The sequence below is a fragment of the Giraffa tippelskirchi genome, chromosome 3 (assembly GCF_054371585.1).
Source record: "Giraffa tippelskirchi isolate mGirTip1 chromosome 3, T2T-mGirTip1v1.2.pri, whole genome shotgun sequence".
Classification (NCBI taxonomy): domain Eukaryota; kingdom Metazoa; phylum Chordata; class Mammalia; order Artiodactyla; family Giraffidae; genus Giraffa; species Giraffa tippelskirchi.
The window spans coordinates 68,425,438-68,444,955 of record NC_137277.1 but is presented as its reverse complement, the minus strand read 5'-3'; the positions used below and the strand labels follow the sequence as shown (position 1 = coordinate 68,444,955).

The window sequence follows — 19,518 nt, the reverse complement described above, 5'->3', positions numbered from 1 at the left end:
ACCGCCTGGGTGCAGCTGAGGCCCGCAGTTCCTCACCTGTTCGGTGGGAACAACCCCTCCCGGAGAGGACTGAACACTGAACCAGGCTAGGGGGTCAGCGGCTGGCTGCATTCCCGGTGCAGTGTCTACCAGCCCTTATGTGCCCCTGAGGCGGAGGCGGGCTCCAGGTGGCGAGCACCCCAGCTGCAATCTGCCTGGAGGGCGTGGTTTCCCCAAGACCCCAGGGGCACCTTGAGGAGGCCTCAGCCGCGCTCTACAGAGGGGCTCCCTCCCTGGTCCCCAAGCCGAGGCATCACCTGCCTGCCCCCAGCCATCTGTATTGAAAGTTCCAAGCTTAACCCGAAGTCCTCCTGTGGGAGCTTGAAGCCCACTCAGCCACGGCCCCTCATAGCAGAAAACACTGTCCTGTGCTCCCAACTGCTGCTTCAGCCCCAGCCACCCCCCAGTCCTGCCCCTCCCCGGCATGCCTCTGAGCTTGTGCAGAGGGACCTGAGGGAGACCCCTGGCAGGGCAAGCCCACAGGAACGCCGCAACACGGGGCCCAGCACAGCTTGGGGCTGGCTGGCCTACATAAAAGGTGAGCCCGGCATGGACAGGGCCCTGGCTGTGAGGCCTGGAAGCCGGGCTTGGAGAGGTCAGCGCACTGCGGCCTCTGTGAGCTGATCCGACCATGGGCAGCCCGCCTCCTCTGCCACCACAGTGACCTTCCCTGCTCCACCCTCCCTTCGTGCATCTGGGGATGGGCATTGCACACCTCCGAGGGCGTGTATAGCAGCCTCCCTGCTCTGGGACCTCCATGTGGTGACAGCAGTTCTGGAAGCTGGAGTCTTGGCACCTTGGAGGACTCCCTAACTGTGCACTGGTCCAGTGGGCTCCTCACCTGACACACTGAACTCCTGCCCTTCCTGAGCCTGCCTCCCACCCTCCAAGCCTATATACGAGCTGCCACCTCTGGCTACACACTGTATCTGCTCATAGCCACTTGGCAAACTTCACCTGCTCCAGGAAGGCTTCCCTGATTGGCCCAGGTCCTCTGAGCTGCCCACCCCTCTGGGCCACAATGTCAATGGACACAGGAGGCCATTGTGAGTCAGCCATCTCTAGGAGGACCATTTGCCCGTGTCTCTCTGTTAGGCCACATGCTCAGAGAGAAATGAAGAATGATAGGTGGGGGAGTGGAGGGATACGCGAGAAGGAGGCTCAGAACCAATCCCTGCAGTCGGCCTCCTGGCTCCTGAGGCAGAGGCACAGGGCATGGGATGGAGGGGAAGGCCATGCACACCCCGAAAGAGCCAGAGGAGGGGGAGAGAGAGCTGGGCCGCGGTGGCCGCGGCTGACCTGGGAAGGGGTGGTCACGCTGATCTCGGGGACAAACGTGTCGTCAAACAAGCTGAGGATCTGCTCCTGCTTGACCTCCTTGGATGGGGTGTGTTTGGGAGGCGGAGGGACTGGTGGGCCTTTCCGAAGCTGTGGGTCGGCAGCAGGTGAGGGGGCCGCGTGGAAAGGCGCAGCGGAGCGTGGGGGTTGGGGGAGACAGAGACAAAGCCATGGTTAGTCACCTCCCGGCCACGGCCCACCAGCAACTGAGGGACACAGACGAGAAAAGTCACTTCCCCCCCGAGACACTGACAGAAAGACCACAGGGGCCCCAGGAGCAGCCGAGGCCCGGCGGCCAGGAGCCCTGCACAGAGAGGGCAAGGGAGTGAAAGACAAGAGAAAAGGAGAGAGCAGGACAGAGACGAAGGCAAGAAGGGCCTGCCAGGCGGTCAGGGGCCACGTCGGAGGGTCCGGCTCTCACTGCCCTTGGTGGGGAAGCTGAGGAGAGAAACAGGGGCTGAGAGAGAGCCGGCACCCAGGCTCCCTGCCCCTCTGCCCACCCTCCTGCCCCCGACCCCGAAGGAGCTGCAGTCCAGACTCTGGAGGTCACCATAGAGGCAAGCATGGAGCCAGGGCCCCGCCGAGGGTCACACACCTGCCCACTTGGGGACCTTAGACAAGTCACCCCCCAAGCCTGGGTTTCCTCAAGAGCCTCTGTCTCACAGGCTGGTGTGAGGACAATGAATGAAAATACAGAAAGGCTGGTGCGGGGTGTGGCCCAGAGTAAGTGTTTGAGCGTGGGCTCTCATCACCCTCTTAGCATCGCTCTCCTAATCAGCTGTGAAGCGGGCCTGCAACAGGGAGAGCTGCGGCAGGGAGCCCAGTGGCTGGTTGGGGGGGGGGGTGCGGTCAGCCCATCAGGGCTCAGATAGGGCTGCACAGTGGACCCCACTCCTCCTTTCTCTCTTTCCAGCTCCTGGGGATGCTGCAGAAACCTGGAAGAAACTGGGTTGGGGGGAGGGCCGGACTTCCCCCTCCCCTCACTGAGCCCCTCCTCTTGTTGGCCCTTTCAGGGTCCTGGGTGCCCCTCACCCCCACCAGAAAGAAGGTGAGGCAGAGGGAGAGGCAGCCACCTCGGCAGACCCGGATCCTCTGGGGGCTGAGGGCCCTGGAGCCCATATCTCCGCAAGAAAGCAAGATGGAGAGAGTTAAGGAGCCCAGAAGCCAGGGAGAGGGAAGAAGGGGATGCTGCAGCAGGGTGGGGGCGCCAGACTGTCACAGATGCCCTGGGAGGGGCCAAGACCACAGAGAGGAGCCTGGACCCACAGGGACAGGGGACTGGAAGGAGCCGGGACAACAGCAGAGCAGGAAGAAGCAAGGGAGGGGACAGGCCACCCAGACAGGCACCTACCTGAGATGGGGACTTGGGGAGGGCGGCCCCGGGGGTGGCCGCACCAGCCGGCTCGGGCTCATGGTTGACTCTGATCTCAGGGGTGGCAGCAGGAGAGCCATCAGGCGGCGGTGAGGGGCTCTTGTTCCCTTTCGCAGGTGCGTTGTCACTGCAGAGAGATGAGGGAGAGAGCCTGATGGAGGGAGGCTGAGGTGTCCGAGAGGGAGAGAGGAAACGTGTGTGTGTGTGACAGGCTGTGTGCATGCACCAATGCCCTGGGGACCCCTGTATGGAAACGTGCGTGCACATGTGTGTGTGTCCATGTAGATCCTGGGAAACCGAGGGTGCTCGTGTGTCCACAGGCTCACTGTGAAGATATGACACCCATGTGTGCATGAGTGTGTGTCCCCACGCATCTACGTGTGAATGTGCATGAGAACAGGTGGAAATGAGGCAACACAGGCATGAACACTGGGAACACGCAGGTGTCTGCAGTAGGGCCTGCCCTGGAGACAGTGACAACCCCACCCCAGCTGGAGCAGCAGGGCGGGTCCCTGGGAGGCATCGCCAGGCCAGATCCCCTGCCTCATGCAGGGGCGCTGAGCCCGTAGCAGGAAAAAGCCAAACATCCTAGAAGCAAAGAGAGTATCATCCGACATGGCACACAGCAGCCCCTGTGCTCAGGGCAAGCCTGCTCCTCGGCCTGACCCCAGGGGCCTCCGGGCTGGCCTGCCTGCCATCCGCCCTCACCCAGCAAGCGCCACCACCAGGGCCCAGCTCCCCACCACACCAGAGTGGCTGGCTCCAAGCTTTTGCTCCTGCAGGTCCACCCAGGGAACCTGGGTGACCAGCAGAGGCCACAGGCAGAGGGGATAAATAAAGGGGGTGCCTCAGAGCCAGGATGAAGAGGGAGAAGCCATGTCAAGTCTCAGTACCGACAAGGACAAATGGCATGCACGGCCCACCACTTGGGCGCAAAGGGGGCTGAAATAAACATCTATGTTATACTTGCCTGGAGAGACTCTAGAACAGTGCTGACCAAGACCAGCCCCACCTACAGAGGGCTGCTTACGTTTATGTTTGAAAAGTGAAAGTGAAAGTTGCTCAGCCATGTCCAGCTCTTTGCGACCCCATGGACTATACAGTCTGCGGAATTCTCTAGGCCAGAATACAGGAGTGGGTAGCCTTTCTCTTCTCTAGAGGACCTTCCCAACCCAGGGATCGAACCCAGGTCTCCCCCATTGCAGGTGGATTCTTTACCAGCTGAGCCACAAGGGAAGCCCAAGAATATTGGAGTGGGTAGCCTATCCCTTCTCCAGGGGATCTTCCCGACCCAGGAATTGACCCAGGGTCTCCTGCATTGCAGGTGGATTCTTTACCAACTAAGCTATCAGGGAAGCCCATATTTTATGTTTATATCAAATAAAAACGCAGCTCCTAGGTCACACGGGCTACATTTTAAGTGCTCCCCGGCCACATGGGGTTGGCAGACACCGTGTTGGATGGGGCAAGTCCAGAAAGACAGACAGAAACTAGGAACCTTGTCACCTGCCCGGGGTGTCTTTGCCTCCTTAAAGACTACATATTCATCCAGTATATGAACACGCACACACGCACACAAGCACACAGAATTCCTACAATTCGGCATGCTGCAGCAACTCTCTCCCCGAGCCGCCCAGGCCTCCCTTCTGGCGGATCCTCCACTCTGCAGCCCGAGAGGGACGTGCTAAGGTGGTCTGCCCACCCTCCCCGCCCCCGACTCCCACCGACACCTCTCGGCCCTCTGCCCACCCCAACACACACACCACACACAGGAAGGCGGGTTAGGGGTTAGTGGCGCCCTCGGCTGGGCGAGGCGCATGCATGAGGGTCTGGGGGCTGTCCTCGGAGGCCCCCACAACACAGCACTCCCTACTGGTACCTGTTCTTCTTTCTGCGCAGCCGGGAGAACAGTTTAGTTTTCTTTCTGTGGGGACGGATGGGACGTGGAGGCCTTCATTTGGGGGAAATGAGGATGTGGGACTGGCCTGACCCCTTCCCTCATCGGCAGCCCCTCTGTGCTCGGAGGAAGACTAAGGGCCGAGGCACCCCTAACTCCCTGACAGTGTGAAGAGGCCCCAGGCCTGCCCACGATCCCTGCTGTCCAGTCCCATGGCCTTGAAATCCAGCCAGGTGCCCTGAGGTGGTGTTGACAGAACGAGCAGAAGAAGATGCTCCCTGAAACAGCCTGGTGAGCAGCTCTCGGGCGGGACGGCGCCAGCCGCCCTCCCTGCCCAGGTCCGGCCACAGGAGCTCAGGACCCAGGAAGGAGCCGGGTCAGCAGACCAGCATGGGGCCCCGGGAGAAGGCCACTTGGCTGCCCTGGGGGCCACTTTGGAGTAAGGGAGGCTCACAAGCCTCCTCCACAGCCCCTCAGACCAGCCATTTCCCAAGGGCAGCCTGGCCCCCGCTGCCTGCACAGCCCACCCTCCTCAACCAGCCTGTGTGTGCCACCGTGAGCTCCAGGCAGGAAGGCGACCTGTGAAACAAATGCCTTGGGGCCTTTATTTCCTCCAGGGCACCCTGTGGGCTGCCCCCACCTTGTTTTCAGGGAGGAGTGGGGCAGTGACAGTCGCTGAATATTGACTGCCTTCCTCCTCCCCAGTTACCCCAGGAACCCGATGCGACCACCCTGCGTGGCAGGGCAGGAGAGCGAGGCGCACCGCAGTGCTCCACGCCACGCTGGGACGCACAGCACCTCCAGGGCAGAGACGAAGGGAAGTCCCAGACTCGCTGTGCTTCCCCAGGGGCCGCAGGCCAGGCACATCCCCTTCTCCCTCGAGGTTCCCCCTCAGGAAGCAGGGCTCTCCTCCAGTGAGGAACAAGGACCTCCATGCAATGAGTGGTGGAAGGGGGCTCCCCCCTACGAGGATCCTCTGAATCCTTCAGTCCCAGCCCTGCCTGCAGAGCAGTGGAGGCACAGCTTCTGCTGCTCCCCAGCAGAGGAAGCCAGGCCTGCCCTGGAGGAGCCACAGACTGCCCGGGATCGCTCCCTCTCAGACGGGACACAGCCAAGGAGAAGGGGAGCCTTCACCTGCTCCCCTGAGCACAGGGAGGCCAAGCCAGAAAGGCCAAACCCACAGGGGACTGCAGGAAGAAGCCTCGCCCCAGACGACACCTCCCTCAGCCCTCAGGGGAGTCACACACCTAGGCTGGGCCTTGACTGTGAACGTGTTGCTCCCATGCTGCTTCTCCAGACTGACGAGCACATCATTGAGGTTCTGGTTGAGCTGCAGGGGGGACAGCAAGCAGGTTGGCTAGGCGCCACCAACCAGCCCCACCTCCCCTAGGCCTGCCCTGTGCCTCTGCCTGGACCAGGAACAAGCTCTTCTCTCTCCATCAGTGGGAGCTGGGAGCCTGCACACCAACCCCGGAAAGAAAACAAAAGAGGAGGAGGAAGTGGGCTGCCTTGCTTAGCAGTTACGGTTTCTGGAGACCATCTTTTTCTTCTTTCTACTCATAGGCACTTCCTAAAATGCCACATAAAGCTTGAATTGTTTTCTTTTGCTTGTTTTTTTTTTCAATTTTGCAAATTAACTGTTGATCCTAATTGCTGAAGTCATTTGCCAAGATGCTTTCAGGCCACGTTACAACTGACAGAGATTTCACCAAAGGCACCAGCAGGATGAGACTGACCCCATGCATCTTGTGGTTCTGCTTACTGAAAACATTTCCCTCTCCTTCAGCCACTAGGAAGCCCACAGCTGAATTTTCCTCCTGACTTTACAAATATTTTTTTCCCAAAACACGTCTCTGTTTGTTTTTTTCTTTTAATTTTTCACAAGTTGTCAAATACTGAAGGGAAGAAGGAAAAGTAGGAAGGGAAAGAGAAAAAAGGAAAAATCAGGCAGGAAACAATACTCAGGGTGGTCCCTCAGGACAGGCCCCAAGGTAGCCAAAGCCCTTTTCCTGTCCTGGGCCTGGAATCCCCCATCATCAATAGCTTTATTCTTCTGGGCCCTGGAGACAGTCAGGCCCACTCACGGCACAGGGAAGGAGGAAGTTCCCAACATGAGGTTTTTCCAACTCAGCTTTGCAGTTTAACTGCCATTTTCATCAAAATGAAAATAATACAACATAGGAATTTAAGCTAATCAGACCCCATCTTACAACAGATTCCAGTAGATAAGGCAAATCTGCTTTAATGCCTTAAAGAATATTAAAAAAAATTTTAATTGGAAAAATTTTAGTAATTTATTTATCATCAGCCTACAAATTGGGAAACCACCACCATTTTCTAACACTGAGCTCCCTGGGCCAAGGCTGCCTGAGAACATTTCTCCAGTTTGAGGGCCACTGGCCCTGCCCAGGCAATGAGAATAGAACTGGGAGCCGGGCAGGGGCTAGGGCTAGACCTGTGGGGCTGGCTTGCAGCCTCCCAGTGCACCCAGCAGCTCCTATTGGGGCCTGACCCTGTTCCTCAAGGGCAGGGGCTGGGCTCCTCCCCAAGGCTCAGAGGGGGCCGCTGCGGTAACCGGGCCACCCTGTGCCTCTGACCCTGACCCTCGGCAGGCAGAGCATGGCCCTGGGTGGGTGGGCTGCGGGGGAGGAAAGGGACCTACCTTACTCATTTCCTTGTGGAAGTTTTCCTCCAGGCCCGCAATGCTCTGAAATGTGTTGACATAGAAACCCACACGGCTGCAGGACAGAGGGAAGAAGGGCCAGAGGGATTGCAGGTCAGGGTGGGCAGCCCAGGAGAGCCACGCAGGTGGCCGTACCTCCACCCTCACCAGATCCGGCCCCGGGAAGGCTTGGAGCAGAGCAGCATAGCCCTGCAGCCTCCGGAGGGTGGCCGAGGCACTGCCTGCCCCCTCACGCCCCTCACCTGTTCCACAGGGATGGCAGCTCCTCCTGCAGATCCACATTCATCTCCTCAAACACCTTCTGGGCTTTGATGAGCTCCTCCTCGGCCTGGGGGATGGGATGGGTCATTCCCCTCTGCAAGGCCTCCATCCCAGCCAGCCCAGGCTAGGCCAGGCCCCCACCAAGACCTACTCTCCCCAGTGCACTGGAACCAGGGCTCCGGGCAAGACAGGCTGAACCAGACGTGGACGCCTGGGCAGACCTCCCCGTTCCTCCCCCACACCCTGGGGGCGCTCCGGGCAGGGGCCGGTAGAGCAGCCATGGCCAAGGAGAGAACCCCCATCTGGTCCAGGTGCACAAGGGGGGACCCGAGGAAGTAATGGAGCACAACAAGAAGGCACCAGCCAAGGGGACAAGGGGGCTGAGGCCCAGGAAGGCGAAGAAGACCCAGACCCATCCAGGTGGGATCCTGTCCACTTACACCGAAGCCCCTCTCGGGCTAAGTGTCTGCCTGCTGCCCAGCTCTCTGGCCCTGGCCCATGCCAGCCCCTCTGACTCTTCCTTCCCCTTTCCCAGTGCCAGCCCCTATTCAGTCTCCACCACCAGGCTGACTTCACCTCCATGGGAGAAGCTTTCCTACCCTCTCCTCTGACCCCTCTCTCCTCTGACACTTCCCCAACAGAGGCAGGAGCTCGGGGACAAGCGGAAACGCAGGGGAGAGGGCAGGGGAGGAGGGGGCTGGGCTGCTGGGCAGGGTGCCTGTGCCCACTCCCAGGGCCAGCCCCACGCCCTCCATGCCTGTACACACACACCAGTTGGTGGCACTAAGGCCCCACTGCAGAATCCTAGAAAGGTGGGAGCTTGGCGGAGGGTGGAGGTGAGTCACAGACCCCGGCCCCAGAAAGGGCTCTGCGGGCTCATTCTGGAGAGCTCTGCAGGAAATGGTGACTCAGGGGGGTGACTTGGATTCGGGGTCTGAGTCACAGCCCAGGAACGTGGTGGCCTCGCCCAGGAGAAAACTTCCCTCCAGCAGCCTCACGTTCTCAGGCCAGCTGGCCTGAACGCCAAACTGCTGCAGAGCACACCAGAGCTGCCCATCCAACTTAAGCCCACCTGGCTGTCCACGCAGCTTCAGGCCCCAGAATCAGCCCAAGTCACGTCCTATTCCTTCTGTGTCTGGCCCAGCCAGGATGACTAGGGAACCGGAGGAGAGAGGGGCCACCATGCCCCTGGCTCCATCACCTTCAGGTTGATGGAACTTGCTAGAATGAGCATGAGCATCTCATCTAATTTTTTAAAATCTCATTTAAAAATTAAAGGGAGCATAAGAAATCAAAGAAATGTCTCTAAATATGCATGCCTCTGGCCACGCCTAGAATGGATCAGACCTGGGGTGCCCTCCAGGCCAGGAGCCAGATCATCCCTGCCTTAATTCTCTGAGAACCCCAGTGCCTGATGGGGGCTACCACCCCCAAAACAGTGACCCCCACACTCCCAGATGCCAGAGCCCCACACCCTCACGTGCACTTCCCATTCAAGTGCCCACTGGCCGGTTCAAGTCCCACCTCCTCCAGGACATTGATGTCCCTGGCTTCTGTACCCACAGAGACCACCCCTCTGGTCCCCATCATGCTGCCCCTCCCTGAGTGGACAAGCATGGCCGAGACGGTGAGGACAGCACAGCAGTTCATAGCTGGACACCAAGCCCTGCTCACAGAGCTCAGCAATGCTGCAAAGGACAGGGTGGTTTTGTTTAGAGTTCCTAGAAGTCTGGGCCTATCCTTTATTTCCTTTGAGTCACATTCTTCATATTCTGGCTCTTTCAGAAATACTAGGGGTGGCAGGATGTGGGGGGAGAGCTGTCCCTTGCTGGGGAGACCTTGCAGCCCCCATGGCTCCACTACACGCCTCCGCACACGGAGAGCAGCGAGAAAATGACACCCTTGCCATGCAGCCTGTCAGCAGGGTCCTGCAGGCAGCTTTGGGGAGACCATGACACGTGTGGAGAGCAGCTTGGAACCAGACCAGAGAACACCCAGAGCTGGCCACCTCAGGAGAACACAGGCTCAGGAGCTGGTGCTGTCCCTCCAAAGTCAAGTCAGCCAGCAATGGCAGCCCAGGGCCCCAAGTACCCCAGCTCACTGCCAGCCAGTAGCCTGAAGGCTCCCCAGCCCCCAGCCAGGGGTGAGGCAGGATGAGGAAGAAAGAGAGGCTCAGATGAAAACTGGATCCAAATGGGAATGTCAATTTGGCCAAAAGGCAAAACATCTGCCGTCCAACATCCAGAGATGAGATCCCGTGCCCTGGCCTCTCCTGCCAATCCCCCAGGGTGGAGGGTGAAGGGGGGGAATGGGACTCTCCCAGCTGGATCCCCAACCACACCCATCCCAGGAGCCCCAAATCAGCCATGGCCACCACCCCTGGAGCTTATCCCACTGGACTAAAATGTTCACCTGGCATCCTCCCAAACCCATTTCAGGGAAAATTATGCAGAAATCCTGGCCCTGGGTCAGTGGCCCCATTATTCCCCCTCCAGCCCAAAGTCCTGAACTCTACAGGCAGGATAGGCCATTCCAGTCCCTCAGCCCTCCTTCAGGCTAACCTAACCCAGGCCATCTCCTCCAGACCCTAAAGAGGTGAGGCTGTCACTCCGTGCCTCTAAAGTCAGCCCACAGCTCTGGCCTAAAGAATGAGGCAGCAGGATGAATAAGAAATTGGGCCACGAGCCCATGCTAAACCCAGCGCTCTCCACATCACAGGTATTCAATACATGTGAGTTGAAGATGATGAAATCAGAAGTGGCCCAGAGAACATGGGGCAGCTGCCCGGATAGAAACCCAGCCTCCTCAGTGGAGCCTGTCTCCTGCCCCATCCCAGGACCACACAGTGCTGCTACAGTCTGTCAGTGTCACTGACTGAGAACCATGAGGCCACCTCTCCCGGGGCACTGCTCCATGGTTCTTGGCTACTCCGTGCTTACCAGGACCCAACCACTCCAAAGTATTGCCAGGAGAGTAGTATCACTTTTGTACAAAGAGCCTCCTCCAGGAAGCCCTCTGGGACCACTGTGATAGAGACTATTTGCCCTCCGTGGCATTCCCAAAGAGCCAGTCCTTTTGGCCCCAGGTCTCAGTATCCCAGTCAGACTGCAGAGCCTTCTCAGTGTCCCCCCAGGGGCACCCTGGGGCCTATAGGTCCAAGGGCCACCATGACTCTGGCCAATTGTGGCAGGACCACCCACAGGGACCCCCAGTCCAGGGAGCTAGGATAATTTTGAGGTGGGTGAGCCCCAACTCAGTCACTAAACGGCTCTGGGAACTGGGCAGGAGATTTTGCCTCTCTGGACGAGTTGGTCTCCTCATTAAATCCAGGTTAACCTCACAGTTCTTATGATGTTTGAAGGACAACGCATTAAAGACACCACATCTGTCCCTGCAAGAGCTCGAGGCTTTCCTGAGCTCCTGGAGGCTAGGATTTCAGAGTTGCAGCCAGGATGACCAGAGGTCCAGGCACTAGGACAGAGATGGGCCCATCCCAGGTTAACCAGAGCCCTGGCCCCCATCCACATCCTCCTTTCGACCTCAGCTCTCTGAAGCAGGAGGTCTCCCAGCTCCCAACCGGGGAAAGAGTCGAGCCCTCCCCCGTCCCCCAGAGGGGCTGGGCAGACGGGCACCCAGCACCACCCAGCACCAAGGACAGGACGACAGACCAGAAGGCGCCAGCACGTGCAAGGTTAGAAGCCAGTGTCACCTGATTTCGGAGGAGGTTAGTTTGAGCTACGAGGTGAGCCTGCAGTTTGCCTTGGCACCACTGGGGGGCGGCTTTCTCAAGCAGCGAGACAGGCTAGGGGTGGGGAGGGGAGGTCAAGGCCAAGGAGAGTAGAGAGAGAGGAGAGAGATGGGGAGAGAGAAACAGACACAGACATTAAACACCACATCCACACGTCTCCAGGGCAGTGACGGACCCCCGCCACCCTCCAGAGGGCCAGCGCCCCTCAGCAGGTAAAGGCCCCTGGGGCTGAGAGAATTAAGGGCAGCCCCGATCAAGGCGGAGAAGTGGGTGAACTCCAACTGCAAAGCAGAATATGAGAATCGTTAGCAAGGGCAGAGGGACTCAGCAAGCCGGTCCTGCCTCGGGGGAGGGGAGGACGAGGCGGGGGCACTCACTAGGGGGGGGGATGTGGGTGCAACCCCCCCACCCCCACCCCGACCCAGCTTGTTCCGGCCAAGACAGGTTCACGTTGGATCCCAAGACGGAATTCCACTCGGAGCACAGCAGGCCAGGAGGGGCCGGGCCAGTGAGACCCAAGCCAGGCCTGTTCTCATCCTGGAAAGCGGCCCCAGGACGGGTGGAGGGGCCGGGGGTGGGCGGCACCACAGGGTGGGCCAGGAGGGGCCTCACCCATCAGGCCCGCGAGGCCTCCGACTCACTCGCCCTGTGGCCTGTGACCCGGGACTAGTCACCGGCTGTGAATCCATCTGTAAAGGGGGCCAAGGACCCTGCCCACCAGGGCGCAGTGACAAGCCTGCAGAGGGCGCGGTGGATCAGCGCAGGAGAAAGGCTCCCTGGGGGCTTGGGCCCCTTGCGAGACTCCCAAAGACTCTCCCCCCAGCCGCCACCGCCAGCCTTACCTTAGCAATTTTGGCTTCATCCTTCTTTTTGGCGGTTTGAAGGGACTCGTAATGGTGCCGGGCGCTGTCGTAGTCCACCAGCTTCCGCCCGCGCTTGGCGATGCGTGACTGGAGTACGGAAGGGAGGAGGCGGCTGAACAGGGCCTGACGCCCATGCTGAGATGCTGACCCAGGCAAGGGGGCCTGGATGAACCCCGAGGGCTCAGGGACGCAGACCCCAGGCTCAGCAAGTCTTTCTCACAGATGCCCGAGACATTCTCGCATGAACATTTCTGGCAGCGAAGAGCTCACCTCTTCAAGGCTTCTCCTCCTGAGCCACCCCACCAGCCTCCCTTCCACACTCCCTGTAAAACAGCTTCAGGAGCCTTTGCACTGTGTGGCCGGGGGCCTGCATGGAGTGTGACCCCTCCAGAGGACCAGGCCCAGCACCATGGTCACTACCTGAGCTCTGGACAACTCTGCTCACGTGTCAGGAACACCTGGGGTCCCAGTTGCCTCCTTGGAGATGCTGATACACCGACAAGTCCTAACTCACCTGGGCCCGGCAAGGGCAGCTGGCGTTTTGAACACACGCAGTCACACAAATATATCCAGATAAGAGGCGATGCACGCAATTATACACACCTTCCCTTCCAAGCACACAGAGCCTAATACAGGGCATACAATGCCCAGGCCTCCCAGCCCCTTAATACACTTCCTCAGCCCTAGAGTCACTCCAGTTACACGGCCACACATGTACACGTTCCACGAGGTCTCTTTCCATAGCCCCGAGACCCACGGGTACAGGGTTTCCAGCTCAGAAAGGCCCAGCCCTGGGGACTGCAAGGCTAGCCTCAGACGGAGCAGCCCCAGAGGATGAACTGGGAGGCGAAGGGGAGGCCTGCCTTCAGCTCTGGGCTGCCCGCACGCCCCCGCACCCCTCTCCCACTCCAGCTCCCCGACACAGGCTGCCAGGCCACAGCAGGGCGGAGAGCCAGAGCGCCTCTCACCTTGATGTCAGGGAACTGGCCCAGGTACGTGTCCATGGTCAGCAGCGCCTGGTCCACCAGCTTCTGGTGGTAATCCATCCAGAGCAGGTCATTGTTCTGCAGAAGGCAAGAGCACAGGAGTGTACACTGGGGGAGCTGGGCTGCAGCAGGGCCAGCTCTCCCCTCCTAGGGACCCAGGGGCCAGCCCCATCACTCCACAGCTGGGCGGCGCCTCAGAACCTCAGACTGGTGGTGGTGGTGGTTTAGTCGCTAAGTTGTGTGCGACTCTTACAACCCCATGGACTGTAGCCTGCCAGGCTCCTCTGTCCGTGGGATCCTCCAGGCAAAAATAGCCATTCCCTCCTCATGGGGTCTTCCTGACCCAGGAATCAAACCCGAGTCTCCTGCATCGCAGGCAGATTCTTTACCAACTGAGCGATGAGAGAAGCCCAACTTCATCTATACAACGGGGTCACACCTCCTGCCTTTTCACAAGGTGACCTTGAGGATGAGATACGCCCAGGGCTGGTGGGGCCAGGGAGGGAGGCTTCCTGAGCCAGGCGATATAACTCAGAGAGGAGAGATGCCTCCAGACATCACAGGAAACCCATCTCAGCGCGAGGGTGTGTCAGAGGAGAAAAACGACCCCCAGAGAGGGAAGGGGACTTGCCCAAGAGAACACGGCACGTAAGAACTAGAAGGGCTGTTCCCAGAGGGTGCAGGGTACAATGGGCGGCCAGCTGAGGTCAGAAGGCTCCTCAGGGGAAGGACCAAGGCCAATGGCCCCACACTCACCTCAGCGATTTTGCTTGCTTCATCCCTGCCAGGCCAATCGGGCTCGTACACCTCCTGCAGACACTCGTTCAGCTTCTTGGAGGCCTCATGCATGGCTAGTGGGCAGACAGGCCACACTGCAGGCAGGGCGGGGGGTGGGGGTAGGGGGGGTCCAGGGGTACCCTTGCCCCCACCCCTGAAGGCCCAGGAGGCATGTGGACATCCCTGACAGCCCTGCTCCCCTTCCCAGCTCTGCATCCATCAGCTCCACGTGGGGAAGGCCCCTCTCTGCGACCCAGGAAGCCCACCCGTCCAGGCCGGGTCTGCCCCTTACCTTTGACCGAGGCCAGGTAGGTCCGGAGGTCCTTCTGCAGGCGGGTGCCCTCGGTCTACAAAGAGAAAGACAAGAAGAAGCCTAGGGCCTGGAGCACAGCCCACACCTGCCCTCTGCCCCCTGCAACCTGTGGACACTTGCCACAGATGGGCTGTCCACTGCAAAGCATCAGGGGCCTACAGGAGACCAGATAGGAAAACACCCTGGGTTTGGGGTATGGCGGCTATTGCCTCTCTGGCCACAGACACACACTGAGCTCCCACCTTGGGAGCCCTGTGCCTGGAGGGACATTCACCTTCTCTCCCAGGCCTATTCTCAGCCCTGGAAGGAAGGCAGCAAGACAGGGACCCTCCACCCTGGACGAGACACTGGAGCACAGCCCATGTGTATGATGGGACCAACAGGTGGCAAGCCTGCCCTCGGGCAACCGTGAACCAGGTGACCGACAAGCACAGGAAGATGACGGGGGTACAGGGACCACCCAGCACCTTGTCCTGAAAGCTTAGGTGGTACCCGAGGCCAGCTGACTCCCAGTGCATCCCACCGGAGACGGGGGGGCCTGGGGCAGGGCTTTACAGGGTCAGGGGGGTTCTGATGGACAGAGGATGACCCAATGGGGAGAGGAGAGACCCAGAAGGGGAGGCCATTGAAAGGAGTGCAGAGAATGGTGGGGTCATGTCCAGGGCTCTCAGAACACTGGCCCTATTGAGAGAGAAGATGCAGGGGAAAGGGGAAAGGGGGGAGTGGCCCAGGGAGTGAAGCCCTCGGAGCTGGGAGGGCAGCCCCAGGGGCTTCCTGGAGCAGTAGGGCCAGCAGAGAGGTGAAACCACAGGCACACCCTCAACTCCCTCTGGCATCAGCAGGAGGCAGGAGCAGGAAAGCTGAGCTCCAGGTGTGAGGACGGGTGAGCTGGTTGAGACCAGCAAGGAAAGTCTGAGACTCCCGCCAGCGAGATGCTGAAGTTTCCAGAAGCCATGTGGAATGCAGGAGAAAGCACACACAGGCTGTGGGGCTGTGAAGACCCAGCTCTGTCCCTTACTAGACACATGCGTGTTCAGGCACTTCAGTTGTGTCCAACTCTGTGCGACCCCATGGACAGTAGCCCGCCAGGCTCCTCTGTCAATGGAATTCTCCAGGCAAGAATACTGGAGTGGGCTGCCATTTCCTTCTACATACTAGACATGTAATCCTAAGAAAGTTACTGAACCTCTCAGAGCCTCAGTCTCCTCATCTGTCAACTGGGTCAAATGACCCTGGCCTGGGAGACCACAAGCAAATGTGCATGGAGCACCCGCAGGGCACCTGGCACATCGCAGGTGCTCGGGGAAATGGCTTCAGGGAGCCGGAAATGGCTTCACTGTGGCCATGAAGAGCAGCCTCAGGAGGTGGGCTCTACACTGGGCACCTTGATGGGTGGAGAGGGGGACACAAGGGAACCCGGCCTCTGGAGGGCCCTGAATGGCTGAGCCTGAGGCTGACCTCCTGGGACACCTTATTTGGAAGTCCCTCTCTCTGAGGGAGGGTCAAACAGATCACGGCAGCAAGCCGTAGTCCCAGGAGACCTGCGCCCCTACAGAGCTCCACCTGCCAGCCTGGAGCTCCTGCCTGAGACAAAAGGTGGTCTCCACCCCTGCCAGTCAAACAATGCCCCTGCCGAGAGCAGGCCAGGACGCGGGCCCCAGGCATGGGCCCACCCTAGCACCCTCAAATCTCTCCTGCCCCCCTGCAAACAGGGCCCCTCCTCCTGGCCAGAGTCCTCTCCTTGTGCCCTGAAGTCCTCAGAGTTGAGGCAACAGTTCCTCATTGGGGCCAGAACGTCCCACACATAGCTTCTCGACACCACTGTCGCCACCTGAGGAAGAGGGAGCTGAGAGGTTCTGAGACTTGCCCAGGATCACACTGGCACAGGGAGAGCTGGTGAGAACCGCCAAGGCCCGGGCACCTGGGCCCCAGTTTGCTGAATCAGTCATGACAGGGCCAGGAACACAGGCAGCTGCCTATTCATTACGACGAATGCAGCCATGGGACAGCAGACACCACAGAGAGAGGGTTGCAGGGCATCACATTAAAAATGGAGACCCTCTCCGAAACTCCTTCAGTCCCCATAGAGTATAAAACCCTGGCCACGTAGAAATCTTCTGAACATCCAAGTTCAAGGTGTGCTGATTAGAGTAGGAAACCAAAGGCCAACCCACAAGCACTCAAACCTCTCTGAAAGCCCATCAAGACCCAAGACTGGGGCAAGAGGAAGGGTCTACCCCGCTCCCAATGTAGCCTCCCCAGTCTTAACAATTAAGTGCTGTGGTGGTAGAGATGAGGATTTAAGTGTATCTATGATGTGATGCTATTGTATTCATCTGATGTCAGAATCTTCCAGACCCAGCTTCTCTTCCCACCAAGCCTCATCAGCTTGCTCCCTCCCCACTGTCCCCCAGCATCTGTCTACAAGGCACCCAGAGAAAGGGGTCACCCACAGGCGGGTTGCTGCACTCGCCCAGGCTTCAGGCTGTACCAGGGCCCCTTGTGCTTCCCAAACAAGGCCACGCTGTGAACAGGCACACTGGGCACAGATGTGCAAGGGCCGCCTGGAGCCCTGCCTCCCCTGTGCCAACTGCAGCTGGTCCCCAATGTCGACGTCCCCCCTCCCTGGGGGCCCCAGCCAGCTGCTCCCTCAGGCAGCCCTGGCGGCAGGCTACCTTCCACCCTGGCTCTGAGAAGCATCTCTCTGGAGGTCCCTGGGCTCTAACGTATGCCTTGCAGAGCAGCTGGGGGAAGGAGAAAGTTCTGGAGCCACTGCCCTCAGCCTGCTCTCCTGGCTGCGGACTCAGGAGCCCAGGACACTGCAGCCCAGGACTAACACCAAGTGTGGCTCCACAAGCTGGCCAGCAGGCACCCCCCATCCCCCCATACCTCCCTCCAAAGGCTACCCCTCAACTCCCTGACGTCAGCCCCCATCTTCCCAGGGAAGCCAGGAGGCAGGGTAATGCTCCCTGCACGGACCTCTCTGGCTCCAGCTGGACTTCTGCACCTCTGTGGTCAGTGCCAGAGGATCTCCACGTGATAGCCAGGGATGCCCATTTGGAGGAGAGCCCTGAGTGGGCCCTGAAGAATGAGAAGGAACCAGACCTGCCCCCATCTCATTGACAAATAGCAACTCTGAGCCCTGGGGAGCCAGGTCCAGGCGGTCCCCTAGGAGGAAGAGGCTGGGCCATCTGGAGGACCCAGAATGGCTCCCAAGGATCTGAGCTGGATTTAAAGCACTTGGGAGGGTGAGAGTGTGAGTGAGCCCTCCAGGGCTTCACAGAAAGGACAGGGACAGGAGTGCCAGACCTAAAGTTGAGTGGGCCCAGAGGGGCTATGTAAACTGGGTTCCTGTGAAAGCAGGCGACAGCAAGACGACCCACCCCCTCTCCTAGGGCCCACCCCCAGAAGAAGGGGTGGGAGACTCATGTCCATGAAGCCCAAACTCCCTGCCATCCCTGGCCCCAACTAGTGCTGGCCCACTAGGCTTGGCGTTCCCAGATGAAGAGCAGCGCTTCCCATGCTCAAGCTTCACCTCGCCTTTCCCAGGGCTCCCCAAGCCCTGCAGCTTTCTGAATTCACTTCCCTGAGAAGAGTGATCCTCACTTAGTGACCCTTTCCTGAACCCCACCCCCAGGCCCCAGACACCCCTACACACCAATCAAATCCAGAACTGTCCAGTTGCCCTAACCCTTATGGGAGGGTTACCCTGAACCTCAAATGAGAACCTCATATTTGCCCACTCGTGCTTCTACCCTCGGCCCCTGAGAAGCTGACCACACCACCCAATCTGCAGGCAGACAGAGTACCAGCTCAAATGACCACCCATATCCACAGCCAGGGAGCCAAAAGCACTGTCTATCTTTAGCCCTAGCCTCACTCCCCAGCTGCTCTGGGCAAGGATCAGTGACTGCTTGCCAAGAGCCAGGGACCCAGAGGGGACTTCAGTGTTCTTGTTCAAGCCTCCACTTTGAAGGTGAGAAAACTGAGGCCCAGGGGGCAAGCAGTCACCCAGAGCCAAACAAGCAGTCTCTGCTACGGGCTTTGAAACACCTCCCATTACTGGCCTCGGGGGACAGGCAGGCTCCCAACCCTGCTCTGAGGAACCCCTCAGTTGAGCTTCCCCGGCAGGTGAGGGTGACTTGGCCCTGGGCCCTCTCCCAGGATGTTCCCCTACCCTCTCCTAGCATGCACACTTGCCATATCCCAGCATGCCCTCTGATCCTCTCCCAGTATGCTCCCCGGCCCTCCTCCCATCATGCTCCCCAGCCTTCTAACATCATGCTCCCCGGCCCTCTCTCAGCATGCTCCCCAGCCCTCTCCCATTATGTTCCTCTACTCTCTCCCAGCATGCACACTTGCCCTATCCCAGCATGGCCTCTGATCCTCTCCCAGGATGCTCCCCAGCCCTCTCCCAGGATGCTCCCCGGCCCTCTCCCAGCATGCACACTTGCCCTATCCCAGCATTGCCTCTGATCCTCTCCCAGTATGCTCCCCGGCCCTCTCCCATCATGCTCCCCAGCCTTCTACCATTATGCTCCCTGGCCCTCTCCCAGCATGCTCCCCAGCCTTCTACCATCATGCTCCCCGGCCCTCTCCCAGCATGCTCCCCAGCCTTCTCCCAGCATGCTTCCTGGCTCTCTTCCAGCTGCTCCCAGCCACAGGCCAGTGGGCTGTCAGAGTTTTTCAAAGGAGGCCCCTTCTCCCAGGGGTTCCCTTCCAGCCACAGAAACATTGGTGGGTATCTTCTGTGCCTTCTGAGGCCTCAGATGTGGACCAGGAGTAGGCAGAGGCCTGGTCCCTCCCAGCCCCTAGTCTAGGCCCACCAGCCCCTTTCCTAGCAAAGCTTAGATCTTGACCTCACTGCCAACACCCATGCCCATTCCTGTGGCCTCTTCTGGCCTCCATTCCTGTCCGTCACTCACTGGGACTGGTCTGCAGAAGCCACAGAGCCATGGCCTGGCCCTCTGTGCCTGCTTCCTTGGCCTTTCCCAGGGAGGAGAGAATCACCAGAGTCATTTCACTCCCAACTTCTACTGTCTTCAGATACAGTCACCAAAGTGGCTTATTCTAGACTTAGCAGATCTGAGGGGGGAATGTCTCAGGTACAACCCAATCAAGGTATTTAGAGCCCTTTGGGGTCAGGACGCCCTCCTTTGGATATAACCACTGCCCCCAGGCTGTCCACATAATTAAGGCCCTTCTGTCACCAGCCCTTGGTCTATAAAAGGAAATGCTAAG

At 59.3% G+C, this 19,518-nt stretch overlaps 1 protein-coding gene across 35 annotated transcripts in view; it reads right to left on the bottom strand.

Annotated features, from left to right (window-relative positions):
* The window catches only part of BIN1 (bridging integrator 1), a 56,172-nt gene that overhangs the window by 7,120 nt on the left and 29,534 nt on the right, over nt 1-19,518 (bottom strand). For 7 of the 35 annotated variants that reach the window (XM_081581166.1, XM_081581173.1, XM_081581184.1 and 4 more), the window contains exons 3-11: nt 14,257-14,311; nt 13,944-14,038; nt 13,170-13,265; nt 12,181-12,288; nt 7,572-7,657; nt 7,309-7,384; nt 5,894-5,976; nt 2,729-2,876; nt 1,339-1,467 (exon numbers count right to left, since the gene is read on the bottom strand). In XM_081581166.1, the coding sequence (XP_081437292.1) occupies nt 1,339-1,467; nt 2,729-2,876; nt 5,894-5,976; nt 7,309-7,384; nt 7,572-7,657; nt 12,181-12,288; nt 13,170-13,265; nt 13,944-14,038; nt 14,257-14,311 (876 nt within the window). Of the gene's footprint in view, nt 1-1,338; nt 1,468-2,728; nt 2,877-4,628; nt 4,674-5,893; nt 5,977-7,308; nt 7,385-7,571; nt 7,658-11,299; nt 11,393-12,180; nt 12,364-13,139; nt 13,266-13,943; nt 14,039-14,256; nt 14,312-19,518 lie in introns of all 35 variants that reach the window. The other 28 variants (XM_081581167.1, XM_081581175.1, XM_081581187.1 and 25 more) reach the window with 8 other exon arrangements.